The 18,084-nt window shown below is 46.2% G+C and overlaps 1 protein-coding gene across 2 annotated transcripts in view; it reads right to left on the bottom strand.

The window, feature by feature from the left end:
• The window catches only part of Snx25 (sorting nexin 25), a 110,527-nt gene extending 95,100 nt beyond the window's left edge, over positions 1–15,427 (bottom strand). Inside the window, exon 1 of one of the 2 annotated variants that reach the window (XM_041632493.1) lies at positions 14,775–15,427. In XM_041632493.1, the coding sequence (XP_041488427.1) occupies positions 14,775–15,149 (375 nt within the window). In that variant the 5' untranslated portion in view covers positions 15,150–15,427. The remainder of the gene's footprint in view (positions 1–14,774) is intronic. The other variant, XM_041632492.1, reaches the window with a different exon arrangement.
• Positions 15,428–18,084: the final 2,657 nt, after the last annotated feature.

The raw sequence follows: 18,084 nt of genomic DNA, 5'->3' as shown, positions 1-18,084 counted from the left end.
TCTATCTCTCTATCTCTCTATCTCTATCTCTCTCTCTTCCAGCCTGGCTATATTCTGCCCTGTTATAGTCCAAAGAGGTTTCTTTGTTAACCAATAGTAATAAAACATATTCATAGCATACAGAGGGGAATCCCACATCAGCTGAGCTTTATAATTAATAATAAGTTTCTGTATGATTATTTGGGAGTGGGCTGGCAAGACAGAAAACCCTGCCTATAAGATATCAGTATGGAAATTCCTCAAACACTAAAAAGAGACCTACTATAGCACTCCTGGGTGTTTATCCGAGAGCAATGAGGTCAGCATACAAAGTAGAGATTGCACACTGTCTTTACTGTATTCACAATAGCACCAACCTAGGTTTTGTCAGCAGACAATGGATAAGGAAAATGTGATATATACACAATGGAATAAAATCATATCATTTTCAGGAAAATAGACAGAACTGGAGATTATGTTAAATTAGCCAGACATCAAAAGTATTATATGATTTCCCTCACATGTGGAAATTAGAAAGATTTTGTTTTAATGACCTTAAAGTTGAAGAGGGACTATTGGAGAAAAGGAGGAACTGGAGAGGAAGGAAAGGAGAGCAACAGATCAAAGTATGATACTGATACATAAGGAAAGTCAGTGAAACCACCAACTTGTAAAATTCAAATGCTTTCATAATTATAGAACTGTATTCCTGTAAAGCAGAAAAATAACTCCCCCGGCCTAACTTTGATTGCATCTAACCTTGGAAATTGTTCCAGACTATAAGAAAATCCCTGAATGGCCAGGGTATAGCCAGAGATGGCTTCAGGCGAAGTAGTTAGCAACCTCTCCTAGACCAACCTGAACCTCTTCATTCCCTAGATCTCACAATATGCAAGGCAATCTTCCCTAATAACATTTAATTTTTTCCACATTTATTCATTTGTGTGTGTGTGGCGGTCAGACGACAATTTGCAAGAGTTGGTTCTCTTTGTCTACCATGTGGGTTCTTAGGAGCAAACTCATGTCCCCAGGCTTGATGGCCAGCACCTTACTCACCACACCATCTCCTCAGCCACCTTCCTGACATTTTACCTCAGCCTTGATGGCCAGCACCTTACTCACCACACGATTTCCTCAGTCACTTTCCTGACATTTTTCCAGAGAATTTTGAGAAGCAATCACAAGAGAAATAAGACGAACCATATGAACACTGGGCCAGATCACACCTCACAGTGTCCTGACCTTCTCTATTCCAATGGTGATGGGGAACCTCTGTCAGCCAATGATCTTTAAGAGGTTAAACCAGCTTAGGGTGTGACCTTTTTGGGTACCCAAAGAAAACTGCCGGCCTGCCCAGGACCTGCCCTCCTCACCCCTCAAAACAACAATTCTCGTGTCAAGGCCCCTCCATTCAGTCACCCCTTCCCATTGTCACTCAGAAGGCTCTGATGACAGGGCACAAGCACAGTCCTATTGATTCTTTCTCTAGAGTTCTCAGATTCTTCCTGCTCTTAGCACCTCTTTTGGCCTAGATGATATCTAAGTGACTACCAAATATTCTTGTCTAATCTGTCATACCATGCAAAGCTTAGAGCCACCCACCATTCATCAACTTGGTCGTGTTTGGGAAGACATTAACCCATTTAAACCTGCTTTCTGATTCATCAAGTGGAATGATAGTGAAAGTCTCATAACTGAGAGGAGTAGATGAGTATTTCATATAATGCTTAGTAGACAGGAAGCACTCAATAAGTGTTTTTGCTGTTATTTCATCCACTTCCAAATCTTCTACCACTTCTTCTTAAAATCACCTTTTAAAAAGTACCTTATACAAAATGTCATCTTCCTCACCTTCAACAATTAGTTTTGCCTCCCACTTACCAAGATACCTGAAGTATCTCCCTGGTGCTCCCATTCCGCCCCCCTCCCTCACCCCACTAGTCCCAAGCCTGATTCCTTCCACGCATGTCTCCCTGGTGCTGCTCTACCAAGCAGACTGCATGTCCGAGATTTTCAGACCCTTCCTCTGCACTCTGAATCTTTAACTCAGAAATATGTGTCTGTTCCTCCTCTAACAGGGACAGCAGAGGCTGGAGCGCTGGCTCAGCAGTACAGAGCACTTGTTCAATTCCCAGCACCCACATGCCCAGATGGCCCGCTCACCACGGTCCATAACTTCAGTTCCGGGGGATCCAATACCCTCTTCTGGGCTCGGAGAGTAGCAAATACACATGGGTACCCAGACATACATGTAGGCAAAACACCCAAACACATAAAGTAAATAAATCTAAAAACATTTTTTTAATATTTATTTATTTATTATGTATACAATATTCTGTCTGTGTGTATAAGTGAAGGTCAGAAGAGGGCACCAGACCCCATTACAGATGGTTGTGAGCCACCATGTGGTTGCTGGGAATTGAACTCAGGACCTTTGGAAGAGCAGGCAATGCTCATAACCTCTGAGCCATCTCTCCAGCCCCTCTAAAAACATTTTTAAGTGGCTACAAATTGATGGAGGAAGGTCATTGGCTAATAAAGGAACTGCCTTGGCCCATTTTATTGGTTAGGACATAGGTAGGGTAGGTGGAGTAAACAGAACAAAACGCTGGGAGGAAGAGGAAGTGAGGTCAGACTCCACAGCTCTGCTCTCCAGAGCAGATGCCTCAGCGGAGACGCCATGCCCTGCTCCCTGGCAGACACACGGGATGAAGCTCCGACCCAGGATGGACATAGGCTAGAATCTTCCTGGTAAGCGCACCTTGGGGTGGCATACACAGATGATTGGAAATGGGCTAAATTAATATGTGAGAATTAGCCTAGAAGAGAATGGGCCAAGCAGTGTTTAAAAGAATACAGTGTCCGTGTAATTATTTCGGGGCATAAGCTAGCCGTGCGGGCGGCTGGGGTGCTGGGGACGCAGCCCCGCCGCTCCTATTACTACAACAAATTCCCATCACGCACGACAACACTCTCCTGCAAGGCTGCCTTTCCTCCCTCCCTCCTCAGCCAGCTTCTACACTGTGTGCCCCACAATCTCTATCCTTCCCAAGCCCCACTCCTCAACCTGAAGGCCTTTTCTGCCTCCGAGGCTCCCTTCGCCTCTTTACCTAAAGCCCCATACAAACACTGGCATCTACTGGATGCCTACAACATCCACCAAGTTGCGGAGTACAGAGGCCACCCTTCCTGGATGTCTGCAACTGATGCAATTGGCTGTTCACTCTTAGGTTTCCTCTCCCGAGTTTCTGCCCCTTCCTCTCACTCTTCAGTAGACTGTTCCTCCTTTGCTCACCCAGCTCCCTCCTACACAACCACTACCAACCCCTCTCCCAACAAATGCACTTGTTCAACCCTCATCTCACCCTCAAATTGCACATCTGCAAACATGAGTTCAAGTAGAACACATCCACAGGTATGTCAAACTATTCAAGACTAAAGCTTTCGCAATCTTACCTCTCCCATGACAAGCCTACACAAATGACATCTGTATCCAGTCGATCACAACTGAAAGCTAGACAGCCCCTCTCCTCCCCTTAGTAAAGGTTTACTGGGCAGAAATGAAGAGCGCAAATAAAACTGACTAGATAGAAGGAAAACTGGGTCTGCACATTCATCCAGCTGAACTAAATGCATTAAAAACGGGACGAAGGCCTACTGTGAGGTTCACACACGTATGCAACATGAGGATAAAACGAGGAACGGCAGGTGATTTAAGTGCTGGATGAGTAACCAGAGGTATGACACTAGCCACAAGACACTCCCGGGTGAGGTGAAGTGTCCATTGTTTTAATGCCTTGGTCTCCTTCCTGAGATCGTCCCAAGCCAGTCAGAAATCCTGGATGCCTCACCAGAAGTTTGTTGGGAATGGGAACTGGTCCAAACATGACCAATAAGATGTGAGGGAAACATTGCCAGGAGCATCTCTAGGAACTGTTTTGCTCCCCCCATTCCAATCATTTTCCAGCTCCTTTCAATTATTATCCCATGAGGTTGATAAAAGAGATACAGTCACTTGACCAAGAACTGACTGACTCATGAGGAGGAGAGCCCAGGGATACACAGAGGGGTGGAGCTGTGCCTTCCACTGAGCCTGCCTTGCCTTGAGATTATCTGCTACTTCTTAAAATAATAAATCACTTTAAGGTTTAAAAAAAGAAGTGGTGATAGGAATCAATCATGCTTACAACACATTTTACTAGCTGGGTGTGATGCTTTATGCCTGGAAATCCAGCACTCAGGAGGCTGAGATAGGACACTGCTGCATTGAGTTTGAGGACATTGAGTTTGAAGACATCCTAGTCAACCCAGGAGTTCAAGGCTGCCTAGACTATACTGAAACCCTGTCTCAAAACAACCACCAATCCCAGCTCTGGTCCTTCCTTGTTTGTTTTTGTGGTAAAACTGAAAGTGGTTCGCAGAAATAAAACTTAATGAATCACAGTCTGGGAACCTGACTTTTACCAGAAAACTTCTAGAGCATAGGACTATTATGGTTCAAATCTGGGGGGAAAAAAAGTGCTAACTTAAAGTCTGTTCTCTCACTGCTCATGACGTACTGATTCATTCCAGAAGTATCTATCCCTCATCTACCCAGTCTCCTACTGAAGTACTAAAGATAACAGAGTCGTGTTCCTGCCAGCCTAGAGTACAAGGGTTAGTGATAAAGCACAGGGAACTACTCCCAAACGGTGTAATAGTAAAACTGTGATCCCAGCAGAGGCAGGTGGGTCTCTGAGTTTGAGGCCAGCCTGATCTACAGAGAGAGTTCCAGGACAACCAGGGCTACTTAGAGAACCCTGACTCCAGGAAGAAAACAAACAAACATTAAAACTGTGATAAGCACAAGAAGTATTTGGTAAATCCAGGGGAAACTCTACCCAAGCAATGCTGAGGGCTGAAGGCAGAAGTGGAACAAGTACCGGACAGACAGCAGTGCTAAAGGGAGGAGCCAACAGTCTACCAGTCAGAGGCGCTAGACACTGAGACTGGGGTTAGAGTAGAAGCAATTGCCACAGTTCAGACTAGAGCTAGGAATAACAACAGGAAGCTGCTGACAGGCTTTAATTAAACTTGCTACTGAGGAAGGATCTGCATAGGCCTGTCTTTTTAAAGAATAAATTAACGAAGCAGCCCACACAGAGGCAGACAGACCAACTGAGGCTGTTGCAGTTGCTGTGGTGGGGACATGCAAAGACAGGGCGAGATTGCAAGATGTCAGGGGGTCTCAGGCTACTGAGTGAAAGAAACAGGACAACCTTCCTACCTCCTATCAAGCCTTAAAAATAGCTTGGGGGAAAAAAAAGAAAAGAAGAAGGAAGGAGGGAAGAAGAAAAAGGAAGATGAAGAAGAGGAAGAGAAGGAGAAGAAGCCACCTCTGTCTCCAGAATTAACCCCATCTGTAGCACTAGGGAAGGGAGACAGTGGAGCACCAAGAAATGCCCTTTCCTTGGGCTCTGTATCAAGCAAGAAACTGAGAAACTAACTCACAGAAATGTAGATGGCTAAAGGGAAAACAGTCAAGGTGAAGGGGGCGGAGCAAGGGTGAAGGGGGCAGAGTAAGAGTGAAAAGGGGGTGGAGTAAGGGTGAAGAGGGAGGAGTAAGGGTGAAGAGGGAGGAGTAAGGGTGAAAGAGGAGGAGTAAGGGTGAAGAGGGAGGAGTAAGGGTGAAGGGGGAGGAGTAAGGGTGAAAGAGGAGGAGTAAGGGTGAAGGGGAGGAGTAAGGGTGAAGGGGGAGGAGTAAGGGTGAAGGGGGAGGAGTAAGGGTGAAGGGGGAGGAGTAAGGGTAGGATCAGATGGTGAGGTACTACTTACAAGAAGATCGTAAAAGCCTATAGCTATTATATTCCATATAGAGGAAGGTGAGAAATAAAGTTATCAATCTACTTATGAAAGAAACAAAAGTTGCAAATTCATTTTCTAAAAGGTGTGTTCAACACTTGTGAAAACAAGTCTTCACAAGATCACAGGGCAAAAGTTGGGAGCATGGGGGTGGGGATGAGGGTGGGGTGGGAGGAAGGGGAGAGGGGGAGAGAAAAGGGAGAAAGGAAGGATAGGGGAGAGCATGTGGGAGTGGGATGGTTGAGATGGAGGAAGGGCAGATATGGGAGCAGGGAAGAAGACATCTTGAGAGAGCCAAAATATCTTTTAGGGTTGGCAAGAGACTTGGCTCTAGAGGGGATCCCAGGTGTCCACAAGGATGTCCCCAGATAGGTCCTTGGGCAATGAGGAGAGGGTGTCTGAACTGGCCTTGTCCCATAGTCACACTGATAAATATCTCGAATATCACCATAGAACCTTCATCCAGCAATGGTTGGAGATAGAGACAGAGACCCACATTGGAGCACTGGACTGAGCTCCCAAGGTCCAGTTGAAGAGCAGAAGGAGGCAGAACATGACCAAGGAAGTCAGGACCGTGAGGGGTGCGTCCATCCACTAAGACAGTGTGCCTGATCTAATGAGAGCTCACCAAAGCCAGCTGGACTGGAACGGAACAAGCATGTGATCAAACCCGACTCTCTGAATGTGGCTGACTGAGAAGCCAATGATAATGGCACTGGGATTTGTTACTACTGCATGTACTGTTTTTTGGGGATCCTAGTCTGTTTGGATGCACACCTTCCTAGGCCTGGATGGAGGAGGGAGGGCCTTGGACTTCCCACAGGGCAGGGTACCCTGTCCTCTCTTAGGACTGGAGGGGGAGGAGAGACGGTGAGTAGGGGAGTGGGAGAGAAATGGGAGGAGGGGAGGAAGTGGAAATTTTGAATGGTATTATTTACAAAGCAATAAAAATTTTAAAAAAGAAAGAAAGAAAACAAGTCTTCATCTTATTCTACCAATGTCCAAGTCACTTCCTCCTCGGCCCCAGAGGCACCTCACTTTAAATCAAATGCATCTTCCCACATATAGTTTCCTGCTATTCAGGAAATCCCCAGGCCAACACACATGTAATGACAGGCTACTACTACCTAAAGGAGCTGATGAGTGCAGGCTAGCCCCGGGGTAAGATCAGGCACCCTCCCAAAGCCTAGCTCCCAAATGCAGCACATGACCCCAGAATTCTACCCAAATACACCCATCTTCATCAAGTTTTCTGGAAAGCTCTACCATGTTTGGTTAAAGTATGGGACTGTAACCCAGGACTCATGGATGTGACTTGGATCTGGCACTCAGGGTATACAAAAGGTCTCTAAGGAAGACTAGCTCTTGACCTCTGCATCCAACCAATCAACACTAAGTTCACTAAGCTTGTTGAGTTTGCATTTCTCTTTTAAAAGTCCAGTTGCAAAAACTCAAGTTTCTATGCAGTCATTTGAATGCTAACAGCCTTCAGCAGACACTATTCATTTTCAGAAGCCTGTACCCTCTGCAGCAGACTTGCTGAGTCACCTTTTAGGTACAATTGAAAACATACATTTTTAAAGAAAATCTAGGACACTGCCTACCCCAATGTGATACAGTTTAGAAATGAACCCTACAGCATTTTTAAGCTAGCAGCATCAATTACCAAGGCGACATCATACTGCATACTCCCCAAACAAGAAAGCTGCTTAAGATTCTAGAGTTGGAAACAAACACACAGGAAATGGCCAGAATTAAGAGAAGGTTCATAGTAGAACACTAACATCCCCAGACTTCAACCTTCATACTGAAGTGTAGACAGTGGGTGTTCTAGTTGACCGACCCTTTGCTTCTGAGATAAAACAGTAACCAAAACCAGCGTGGAGGAAGGAAAGGGCTCATCTGGTTCACAAGCTACGGTCTATTATCAAGGGAAGCTGAAGCAGCAGAGCCCATGAAGGAATGCCGCTTGCTGGCTAGCTTTCCAGGCTCACAGGCAAATGCCTTTCTTATACAGCAGGGTCCACCTGCCCAGGGAGGTCACTGACCACAGGCTGGACCCTCCTGTATCAGTTAGCAAGCAAGAAAATGCCCCAGACATGCCCACGGGCCAGTCTGGTGAAGATGTTTAAGTGAATCTCCTTTTTTCCAGGTGAGTCAGGTTGACAACAAAACTAACCAAGCCAGTGAGACTCTTAGTTTGCTTGGTACTGAATACTGGCTAAAAGGAATGGCAGAATGCTTGACAATATTCTTACATCAACCTGCACTATAACTAGTAATATCTAATAAAGTCAAAGAAAAGCCTTGATTATTTTTTTTTCTGGCCTAGAACTCATTCTGTATCTCAGGCTGGTTTAGCTGGAGCTCACTAAGCACTCAAGACTGGCTCCAGAGGCTTGGGCCCCTGGGGTGCTGGGATTACAGGCCTGAGCCAGTACTGGGGAGCACCGCAGCTTCAGTAACCCTCCTCACTGTTTTAGCACGACAGCCCACAGTGTAGTTCTCCTTTTAAGGCTAATCACATGTATATGGCATTTCTATAGCTTACCTCCAATGTTACCACTCCTGTACCAGGAAGTGTCAAAAGCTACCAGGCCTACCCAGGCCTACAGACTAGACTTCAATTCTACTCTCACTTCAGGACTTCCACACAGCCAAGATTATCTTCCAATCTTGGTTCCTGTGACTCACCTGATATAGTCACTGACAGCTCAAATCTCAAATGGTCTCACTACTTGGTCTCTGAAACAGTTTTCCGGATTCTTTCAAGAAGTGATGAGAATGTATATGCTCCCTTTAGACAGTGCTGCTGAATTCAAGCACAGCTTCCTCACTTCCAAGGATGCTTGCTGCCTTTGACTGGCATTTCCTTTTATATTCCATGTGTCATATCACTCGACTTTGAAGTTATTCAGTATTCATGTGTAACTTCATTTCATATGTATCAATCTTAAAGAAGAGTTCCTTCCTAGTCGAGGAAAATAATCTTTCTACATCCGCAATTGCTGTTCATAAACCATGACATGTTAGGTGTTGGATAACACTTCTTGAATACATATTTGTACTTGTTTATACATTAAAATATATCTGGAAGGATGAATAGAAACTATTGCCGGTGCCTTCCTTTATATAAGAAAGCTTCCCTACACACACACACACGCACACACACACACACACACATGCACACAGTTCATTCTTCCATATGCTTTTACTAATCATGTGACTGTATAGCCTATAAAAAGTATACCTGAAATTATGAACAGCATGAACTTAAAATGCAGTATCCCGATGCCACAAAGAATTAGGCAGGATTCTATGATTTAAATGTTTTTAATTGGTATTTTGTAAATAAACCAAATATCGATCCAAAGATTTAAAAGTCATTTTTTAAAAGCCACATTTTCCCCTACTGGTCACCATGACTCAAAATTCCCTTAGCTAAAAAGTGAACAAATATTCTGAACAGGACAGTAACTATATTATGCCATTATCTGTTATCAAATTATTGAGGATTGTTTATCACATTAGTATAATAAAGGAAAGCCACAAAGGGCTATGTATAGTCTCTCTGATTCCTGTTTCTTTCCTTTTCCTCTCAAGTAACTAAATTAAGTTTGTTTCACTCAAAGAACATTTGTATTAGTAAAAGAACCCATTTAGGAATCCTAGCAGCCTGACCCAAGCCAAGTAGGGCAGTGGATAGCTGTGTGAATGTTCTTACTGTCTCTCTGAACATCTGCCTTTCCATCCAGTCAATGCTACAGGGCCTGAGAGGGCTGGACAGGGAGTACTCTTGTTTATCGCCATCTTCCCAGTGTCACAGAGCCAAGCACTCCTCAAGACAGTAATTTAGGTTCTTAATGCTACTATTGCAAGGCTCTCCCTCTTTGCTAGGAAGCTGGGTGAACTTTCAAACTTAAAAAAAATGTCATCAAATACTTGACACTTGTTCTTATCGAAATACATCTACCGAGAGCATACTATGTCCTGGCGCTAAGCAACTCAGCAGGCCAAAAAAAAAAAACAAAAAACAAATAAACAAAGAAAAAAGCCCAAAAAACAAAAAACCCGATTTAACAAGATCAGAATATGAGTTGTGTTTCAATATTCGGAAATGCTTATTGACTTCATCTGACAAACTTCCTGCACTTTTCTGTCTGAGGAACTTTCCGGTCTTCCACTAGAGCCTTCTTCACACAGCCACAGCCTCTTGTTTCCCACATGCTACGACACCCGACTTCTGTGGACGCTGCTATGCTACCCTTCAAGCTGCATTAATTGCCCATTCATCTTCACATGGTATAAATCAAGTAGAAAACATTAGAGGAGGTGAACTACTTTATCACATCAGCACAACAGTCCACAAAGCATATTGATAACTCTGGGCCCTATACATTTATGCTATTATAAATTGTCCAACTTACAATGAGGTTTTTTTTAAACAGTTAGTAAATTGTATCTAACAAAAGAGAAAAATCCAGAGTCTGTGACAGAAAAAGTGAAAAGAAAATTGTTGACTGACATTTTTGATGAAATCTCCGTATTTCATCAAAATGTGAGCTATGTTTCTCTCTCACACTACAGGAAGATATGTTTTGTATTTCCTTGTAGCAATAAGCTTTTAAATGGTTCGTTCTTGCCCCATTTCTCCTGCTGTTGTCTTGCTTGGACCAAGTGCTAGGGTCCAGCCAGCACCTGTGGCTAGGGAATGCTCAAATCCCAACAGGTTAAATGGACTGGAAAGGAAAAGCACAAATTTAGTGACCACAAATAAACCTAGTTTTCCTAATTATCATCAGCAAACACTTGAGCAGCCTCCAACTCCTATTAGGTATAGGGGATAATAACAAAAAGTGTCAAGTATAGATCCTAACAACGTGGAGTTTACAACTGAGAACACTAAGGAAGCACCCAGAAGCATGGCAAGACTTTTAAACCAGGTGTGGTGGTCCACACCTACGATCAAACACAGGTGAGGCTGCTGCCGCAAGGTGAAGAGTGCAAGGCCAGAGGTCAGAGGGAGGTCAGAGGTCAGCTAGGAGGTGTGTGAGAACTCTGTGCAAGCTCGAGGGTTGAGTTTAGATTCCTGTCACCTTTGCTGGGTGCATATACTCTGTGAAAACAGAACCTGCAGGGGATGAGACAGGCAGGTCCCTAGGGATCACTAGCCAGCCAGGTTAGGTCCAATGGAAAGGCCCAGTTTCAGTAAGACCCTGTCTCAAAAAAAACAAAAAAGTGGAAAAAGACACCACTGTTGACCTCTGGCCTCAACATGGGTCAATGCAGCCACACATAATGTGCACATGTATACATGCATACACCATACATACAAAGTAGAAAGATATTCTTTTATTGAATATAGATTTTTTTCATACAATATATTCTGCTTATGGCTTCCCCTCCCTAGCTTCTCCTAGATCCTCCCCATTTCCTGACCCACCCACATCCTCCCTCTCTCTCTCCCTCTCTCTCTCTCTCTCTCTCTCTCTCTCTCTCTCTTTCTCCTTAAAATACAAAGGAACATTTAAGATAATAACAAGATACAATAAAAAGCAAACAAACCAAAATAAGACAAAACAAACAGGAAAAAGAGTTAAAGAAAAGGCATAAGTAACACAAACACACACAAGAAACCCATACAAAATCAGAAACCATAATATATAAACAAATGGTCTATGAGATTTTTAAAATGGCCAAAGCACTGTGAGACAAAAAAAAAAACTACCAAAACACCATTGAGTTCATTTTGTGTTGAATCTACTGCTGAGCAACGAGGCCTGCCCTTAAGTGTAGCTTGTATAGCCAGTGAGACTAGGTCGGAGAAAACTAACTTCCCCACTGTGAGTAGTTATCAACTGGAGGTGGCTTCTGGCTTAGGGATGGGGGCTCGTGTCTACTTCCCCTCTAGGCACTGGGGACCCATCTGGCTTAGGCCAGTGCAGGCCCTGTGGGTGCTGCCACCTTCTCTGTGAGCTCACAGTGTGTGTCAGTCCTCTTGTGTCTAGAAGGTCTTATTTCCTTGGTGTTCCCATCCTCTCTGGCTCTTATGGTCTTTCCAAGTCTACCTCTTCAGCAGAGTGACATTTTAAAAAAGTTGAGCCACTGCCATTCCCCTGGCCCCAAAGTACTCGGGCAGTTTTCAGTGTTATGATAATAGCAATCAAATGATGACGACATCGGCTGTTGGCCATTGGCCTCATATGGGCACGTGTACCAACACTTACCCATGCACATGCGTGCATGCAGGCGACACGGACACTACATTTAAAAAGTATTCTAAAAACAAAAAGAGTTCAAGGTTACTCCGGCCTTCTTAGCAAGCTCTTGTCTCCAAAAACAAAAACAAAGCCGGGCAATGGTGGCGCACGCCTTTAATCCCAGCACTCGCGAGGCAGAGGCAGGCAGATCTCTGTGAGTTCGAGACCACCCTGGTCTACAGAGCTAGTTCCAGGACAGGCTCCAAAGCCACAGAGAAACCCTGTCTCGAAAAAAAAAAAAACAAGTCTTTATCTACTTTTAACAATATGTTTAGGGTTTTTTGTTTGTTTGTTTTGGTTTTTTTTTTTTGATCTCCACAGAAGTCAAAGAGGAAAAGGTGAAGAAAGGGGGAAGGGTGGAATAGAAAGATACCAGTCTTAAGGTTCCTAGCTCATATGTGAAACATTCAAAATGCACTATATACGGAAAAGATTGTTCCTTTTTTTATTCTGGATCTAAATTTCTCTAGTGTTTACTGTTACGCTGTCTCCATTTGGTTGGCGGCTACAGCCTCCCCCTCCACATATGGCAGATGACCTGTGGAGTCCAGCTTCCATTCTACTCCCACGGAACTCACAAATAGCGTACACCACGCCACGAGTCTGTGCCTCCCAGCTTTCCATTCAAAAAGAGAATGTTTGTTTAAAAAACACCAATAATTGTAAATACAGCGAACAATGGGCTTGAATAAACAGCATGAGGAAAATGGAATATTAGGTCACTAACACGCACCTCAATTTTAAGTGATAAGTAACTTCCTGATTATCTTTGTTTGTTTTGGTTTTGGTTTTTCAAGACAGGGTCTCATTGTGTAACAGCCTTACCTGTCCTGGGACTTTGAGGTCCACCTGCCTCTGCCTCCTAAGTGCTGAGATTAAAAGCGTGTGCCACCACTGCCTGGCTGACTTCCTGATTCTCTTTATTTAAAGCTCTGACGGGAATTTAAGCTTAAATAGGCTGGCCAGTAATCCCTTTGCTGGGTTAAAATTCAGCCCTGCTGACATCTGAAATCAGACAGATGCAAGCTGGCTTGCTGTCACCTTTCAAGTACTACTCTGTTGTTGTTACTGTTGCTTAAATGTTCTGCAAAATCATTTTTCTGGATGAGAATCCAAATTTCCCCTTACTCAGAAATAAATCAATCCAGCAAGATGGGCCAGGAGATCCGGAAGTGTGCACTTTGCAGAAGACCGACTTAGGAATCCTCAGGTGTGGTTTGGGGACCCTGATAGGTGGATAAGAACATCCCAACTCTGAACCTGACCCCACCGTGGGCACTTCCTTCCCTTTGGACCTGTCCCCACCATTCATTCACACTCCCTCCCCTTACTATATCCCTCCCAAACACTTAGCTACTGCCTTCTTTTTTTGTTTGTTTCATAAACACTTAACTCCTATCTAAGTTGACTTCTCTATGGCCTGCCACCCCCACAGGAATATAATCTGCCGTGAACAGGACTCTTATGTGGCTTTCTAATTCAATCCAAACTTCCAGAACACGTAAGACTCGGTTTATAAAAGATGTTCAATCACTGTGAACTGAATTCTGTGTAAGTTCTTGTGCTATTTAGCAACTGTGATGTGCCTTGTACATCCATAAGCAAACGTGAAGTTTTAGGGTCCTTACTTCTTCTTAGAGGTGGAGAAAGAGTGAAAGGAGGAACACGTCTACTCACCCACTCCAAGTTACAAATGAAAAATGTACCGTTAACTCAAAGGTTTTGAGCAAAACAGACAGTACTAAATTTTGGAACTGCTGCTGTGTGTCCTGAACCTAAGTGAGGATGCCATTCTGAAGGCTCTGGAAAGTCATTTTAAAGAGCAGAAAGCTCTTCCACAAAGTAGTAAACGACTCACGCCATCAGCAAATAGAAGCCCTGGGGACAGCAGTCACTCCAACAAACCTTTTTATGAAGTTGAGCCACGGCCATTTCCCCCTGGCCCCAAAGTCCTAGGGCAATTTCATTTTATGAGGCTATCAATCAGCCAAGTTACAGTAAAATGAGATCTTTTAAAGGGTTATTATAAACAGACGGAAGGTAAAGGTTACTGTAAGCCAAAGAGGAGATCCACACGAAGGAGGGCAGTTCTTTCCCGCATCCCATAACCACAACCGTGATGTCCTACACCTCGCTAAGGGCAGCTTTTCCTCTTAGCAAACCACAGTGGTTCCTGGCGGTCCATCTCCAACCCCTACCTCTCCCCCTTTTTAAATCAGACATCAACCTAAGCCGCATTACTTCTTAACCAATATGGTGGAAGACTGGACATTATAGGTACTAGGTACAAGTACACGGGACCGGACGGTGAGCTACCGAACCAAGTTTTCCCGTCTGAAAACCGTCATAAAGTTATCTCGCCAGCACTACCATGGATCGAAGACCCAAACATGATTTGCCAGTGCTGAGTGCGACGCCGGCGACCTGTGGGTGCAGTGTACACGATTTTTCTCAGCACTCACTAACTGCACCCCAACATCGGAGACCAGCCTGGATCACTAGGTGCTCCGGGCTGTGGTGGAGGATTGGGGCGGGGGATGAGTAAACACACCGCGCGTGGCCAAGCCCGCACCGCCCAATCTTCCGCGGGCTTCGGCTGCGGGAGGGCCACCCCGCCCCCCCCCCCCAAAACACACCAGGGTCGGCGCGCGCGCGAGGCCGCGGGCACGCGACGAAGCCGAGACCGGTACTCACCCGCAGCGGACAGCGGACGGCCGCGGCCAGGCGGCTCCAGGAAGAGGCGAAGTCCGGCGGCCGGGCGCGCGGGCTCCAGCAGACGAGCGCGATCAGTGTCCCCAGCAGCCAGGCGGCCGCGGCGCCGCTCAGGTACAGACTGAGGCGCAGCAACAAGGCGCCCGGCCCCACGCCTGCCGCCGGTCCCCAACCCGGGACCAGGCAGCACAGCGCCAGCGCGGCCAGGGCGGCCACGGCCGCGGGGCCCCGCCAGCCCCCGCCAGGGCAGTCCGCCGCCCGCCGCCCGTCCGCAGAGCCCCGGGCAGCGCGGCCGGGGTCTGCGGCGGGCGTGGGTCCGCGGCGGACGCCGCTGCTGTCGGTGGCATCGCGGTGCATGCTGCTTCCTGGGCCGCTGACGACAGGCTCATCTCCCGGCACGCTGCCCCCCGGCGCCGCCCCGGGCCGTGGCCTGTGCGCGGCGCCCCGCCGCCTCGCCGCTCCCGCCGCCGCTCGTGAGGCAAGGGCAGCCCGCGTTCATGCCCTCGCAGGCGGCCCTGCGCGGGAACCGCTCCAACAGACGCCGCCGCCCCCTCCCCCTCGGTGCCGCCGCCCCGCGCCGGGCCCGCAGCTGCCGGCCGACCGGGCGCGCCCAGGTAGCGGGACCGTGAGGGGACTGGAACCCCACGGGCTTGAGACGCGAGGGGGCGGGGGCGGGAGCTGCGGCTGAGTGACAGTGGGGCGGGGTCGCCCCGCCCACCCGGAGGCGGGGGCGGCCGGAAAGGGGCGCGACCAATCGCGGTGGACCCCGCTAGTTTCCCGCGCCCCGCCCCCGCCCCCGGGGACCGCGTCTGTTCGTGGAAAATTTTGCTGCAGGTGTCAGAAGCGCGAGTACTTCTCGGCTCAGGTGCTCCCTCCGTTTTCCCCCCTCCGCTCCTCGCCGTGCCTACAGCCCCGCACCAGCCGTCTGCATTGCTCTCCAGCGCGCCTGAGCATCCTCGTTCCCTTCCCGATCCTCACTTTTACTAGTTTCTTGCAACCTCCGCTTTCCGATCCTGCCGCCCCAGGGTAGGAAACAAGCCAAACACTAAGTGAAGCCTGGGGCTCCTACTTATGGAAAGGCTCCCAGAGTGTCCGCGTGGTGCCAGAGAGTGTACACAGCTGCCATAATGTTTGGCTCCGATTTTGTGTTTTTGTTGCCAACATCTTCTCGGTACAAAAGCTGTTACCCACGCAAAGGAAACTGGTTCAAATAATTTGGAGAGTACATGTTTCCCTCTTGTGTCTTGGTTGCAGCCAGTAGTCTACAGACGATGTTTGCTGAGAAGATAAATGTCCAAATGCTACTCAACACTGTGACAGAGCTGCCAAAGCCTATAAAGCGTCTTAGAGGGATGACAGAAATAAAGGATTTCTGTAGAGATTGGGCCGTGGGGGGGTGGGGGGTGGGAAGAGATGGATTATAGAAGGCAAATAAAGAATAAAAAAGAAGGGAAGCTTGAGAAACAGTGAGCCTAGAAACTCACCCCATGACGCTGCAATGAAGAATTCCAAAAATTTTGACTTGCACTATTTTGTTTTGTTTTGTTTCGTGATAGGGTTTCTCTCTGTAACACTGACTGTCCTAGAACTCACTATGTAGACCAGGCTGGCCTCGAACTCACAGAGATCCACTTGCTTCTTCCTTCCAAGTGCTGGAATTAAAGGTGTGCGGCCTAAACATGCACTGTTTTCGAATAAAGCAGTGATTTTATTTAATTTAGATTGCTCTCTGAGTAGCAGATAAGTAAAATAAGAATTAAGATGCAATGTTGGGTATCCTAGCTACACTGTTTGGTTCTTTTTCTGTAAAGAAATTGTTCCATTTGTAATAAGTATTGTGCTATTTCATCAAAAAATAAGTCAGGATACGTATGAAGCAAACTACTTAAAGTTTCACAGAAGAGGTTATTATTCAAAACAGAAGACCCATGTTTTCACTCCAAGTCTCCATCATAAATTTCCCCAAAGGCATATGGATTTCTATACTGGTATATTTGTGTTTTAAAAAGTAAAACTTGCCTGAAGATCACTGTGAAACAGCCAGACTAGTCAGCCATACAGGCCAGGCAGTGGTGGTGCACACCTTTGAGCCCAGCACTAGAGAGGAATATAACACAGAAGGAAACAGGTCTCACTCTCAGTCTCAAACTGAGGATTTATGGAGGCAGCATCACTTTTTTGTTTCCAGTCTGAAGATTCATAGAGGTAAGAGCTCTCTAGTGACTTGGCTGCTTTGCTTTTCTGATCTTCAGGTTGAACACTTATATCTGTTTCTGGGTTTTTATTACTCGTGTTACATTTGGCACCCGACATTTAGGGTATGGATTCACGAAAAAGCCATTTGCCTGTAGAGTTTTAGCCACCGGCACTGGCCAGAACTGTTTGTGGGACTGCAGCCCCACGTGGTCAGGCTTTCTTTTCTTTTTCCCCAAGTCTCTGAATGAGTTTATGATTTTCCTGTTGTAACCTCTCTAAAACAGTTTCTAGCTGCCACCCAAACTCCAGAAGCACCTGGGCCCCTAATGCCACAGGACCACAGGACTCATGTGTCCTAGACTTAAGGCTAGTGGTTCTGCCTTCAGGCAGCCTCCCCGCTCCCCCCAGCATGTGTTTTTTCCAAACAATCCCCTGTGTGGGTTTTTCAGCCAGCCAGCTCTTGCTCTCTCTATCCCTCCGGCTTTTATTGTTCTATGCAGCAGCAATAAACCTCCACATCTTCAACAATGTCATCAGTAAATTTGGTAAGACAACTGGGAATTCTTAAAGGGAAGAATTAGTTAAAAGAAAGATTTTTTTCCCCATATTAAAAAGTGTGAAAAAACCATTACAATGGAGGTATTTGGGTCTCTGTATGATAATGTGCTCGACAGTTTGAAAATGGAGCGATCGTGGTGGCCCACAAGTGACTACTCAGTTTCCATCTGAAGCCCATTCTGACTTCAAAGTCATTTGAGTTCAAACTTGCCTGCTCTGCTTGCTCCAGGATCCTTGAGGGCTGTGAGACAGCTCTGATTAAGCTGACAGCAAAGAGCATTTTGCCCATGAGAAAAGAACACCCTAGCTGGTAGAAAGAATACTGCTGATGCCAAACCTTAGGAACACCGGGATAGAAACTGAAACTACTTGTGAGCAGCAAATGCATGGTAGACAGGAAATCCTAACTCAAGACAGGAATGGTCTTGTGGTCAGATACTGACTGTGCTGTGCTTTGTTCTGCTTTTGTGTATAAGTCAGCTCTGAAATAACCTTGGGCTCTGCAGAGTAAGCTGACAGTTTCCCGAATCTATCCTGT

This window comes from Microtus oregoni, unplaced genomic scaffold (genome assembly GCF_018167655.1).
Source record: "Microtus oregoni isolate MIOR12 unplaced genomic scaffold, Mior012 000041F_ref0000270, whole genome shotgun sequence".
Taxonomy (NCBI): Eukaryota; Metazoa; Chordata; class Mammalia; order Rodentia; family Cricetidae; genus Microtus; species Microtus oregoni.
The sequence above is the reverse complement of the archived record's forward strand: the minus strand, read 5'-3'. Positions and strand labels throughout refer to the sequence as shown.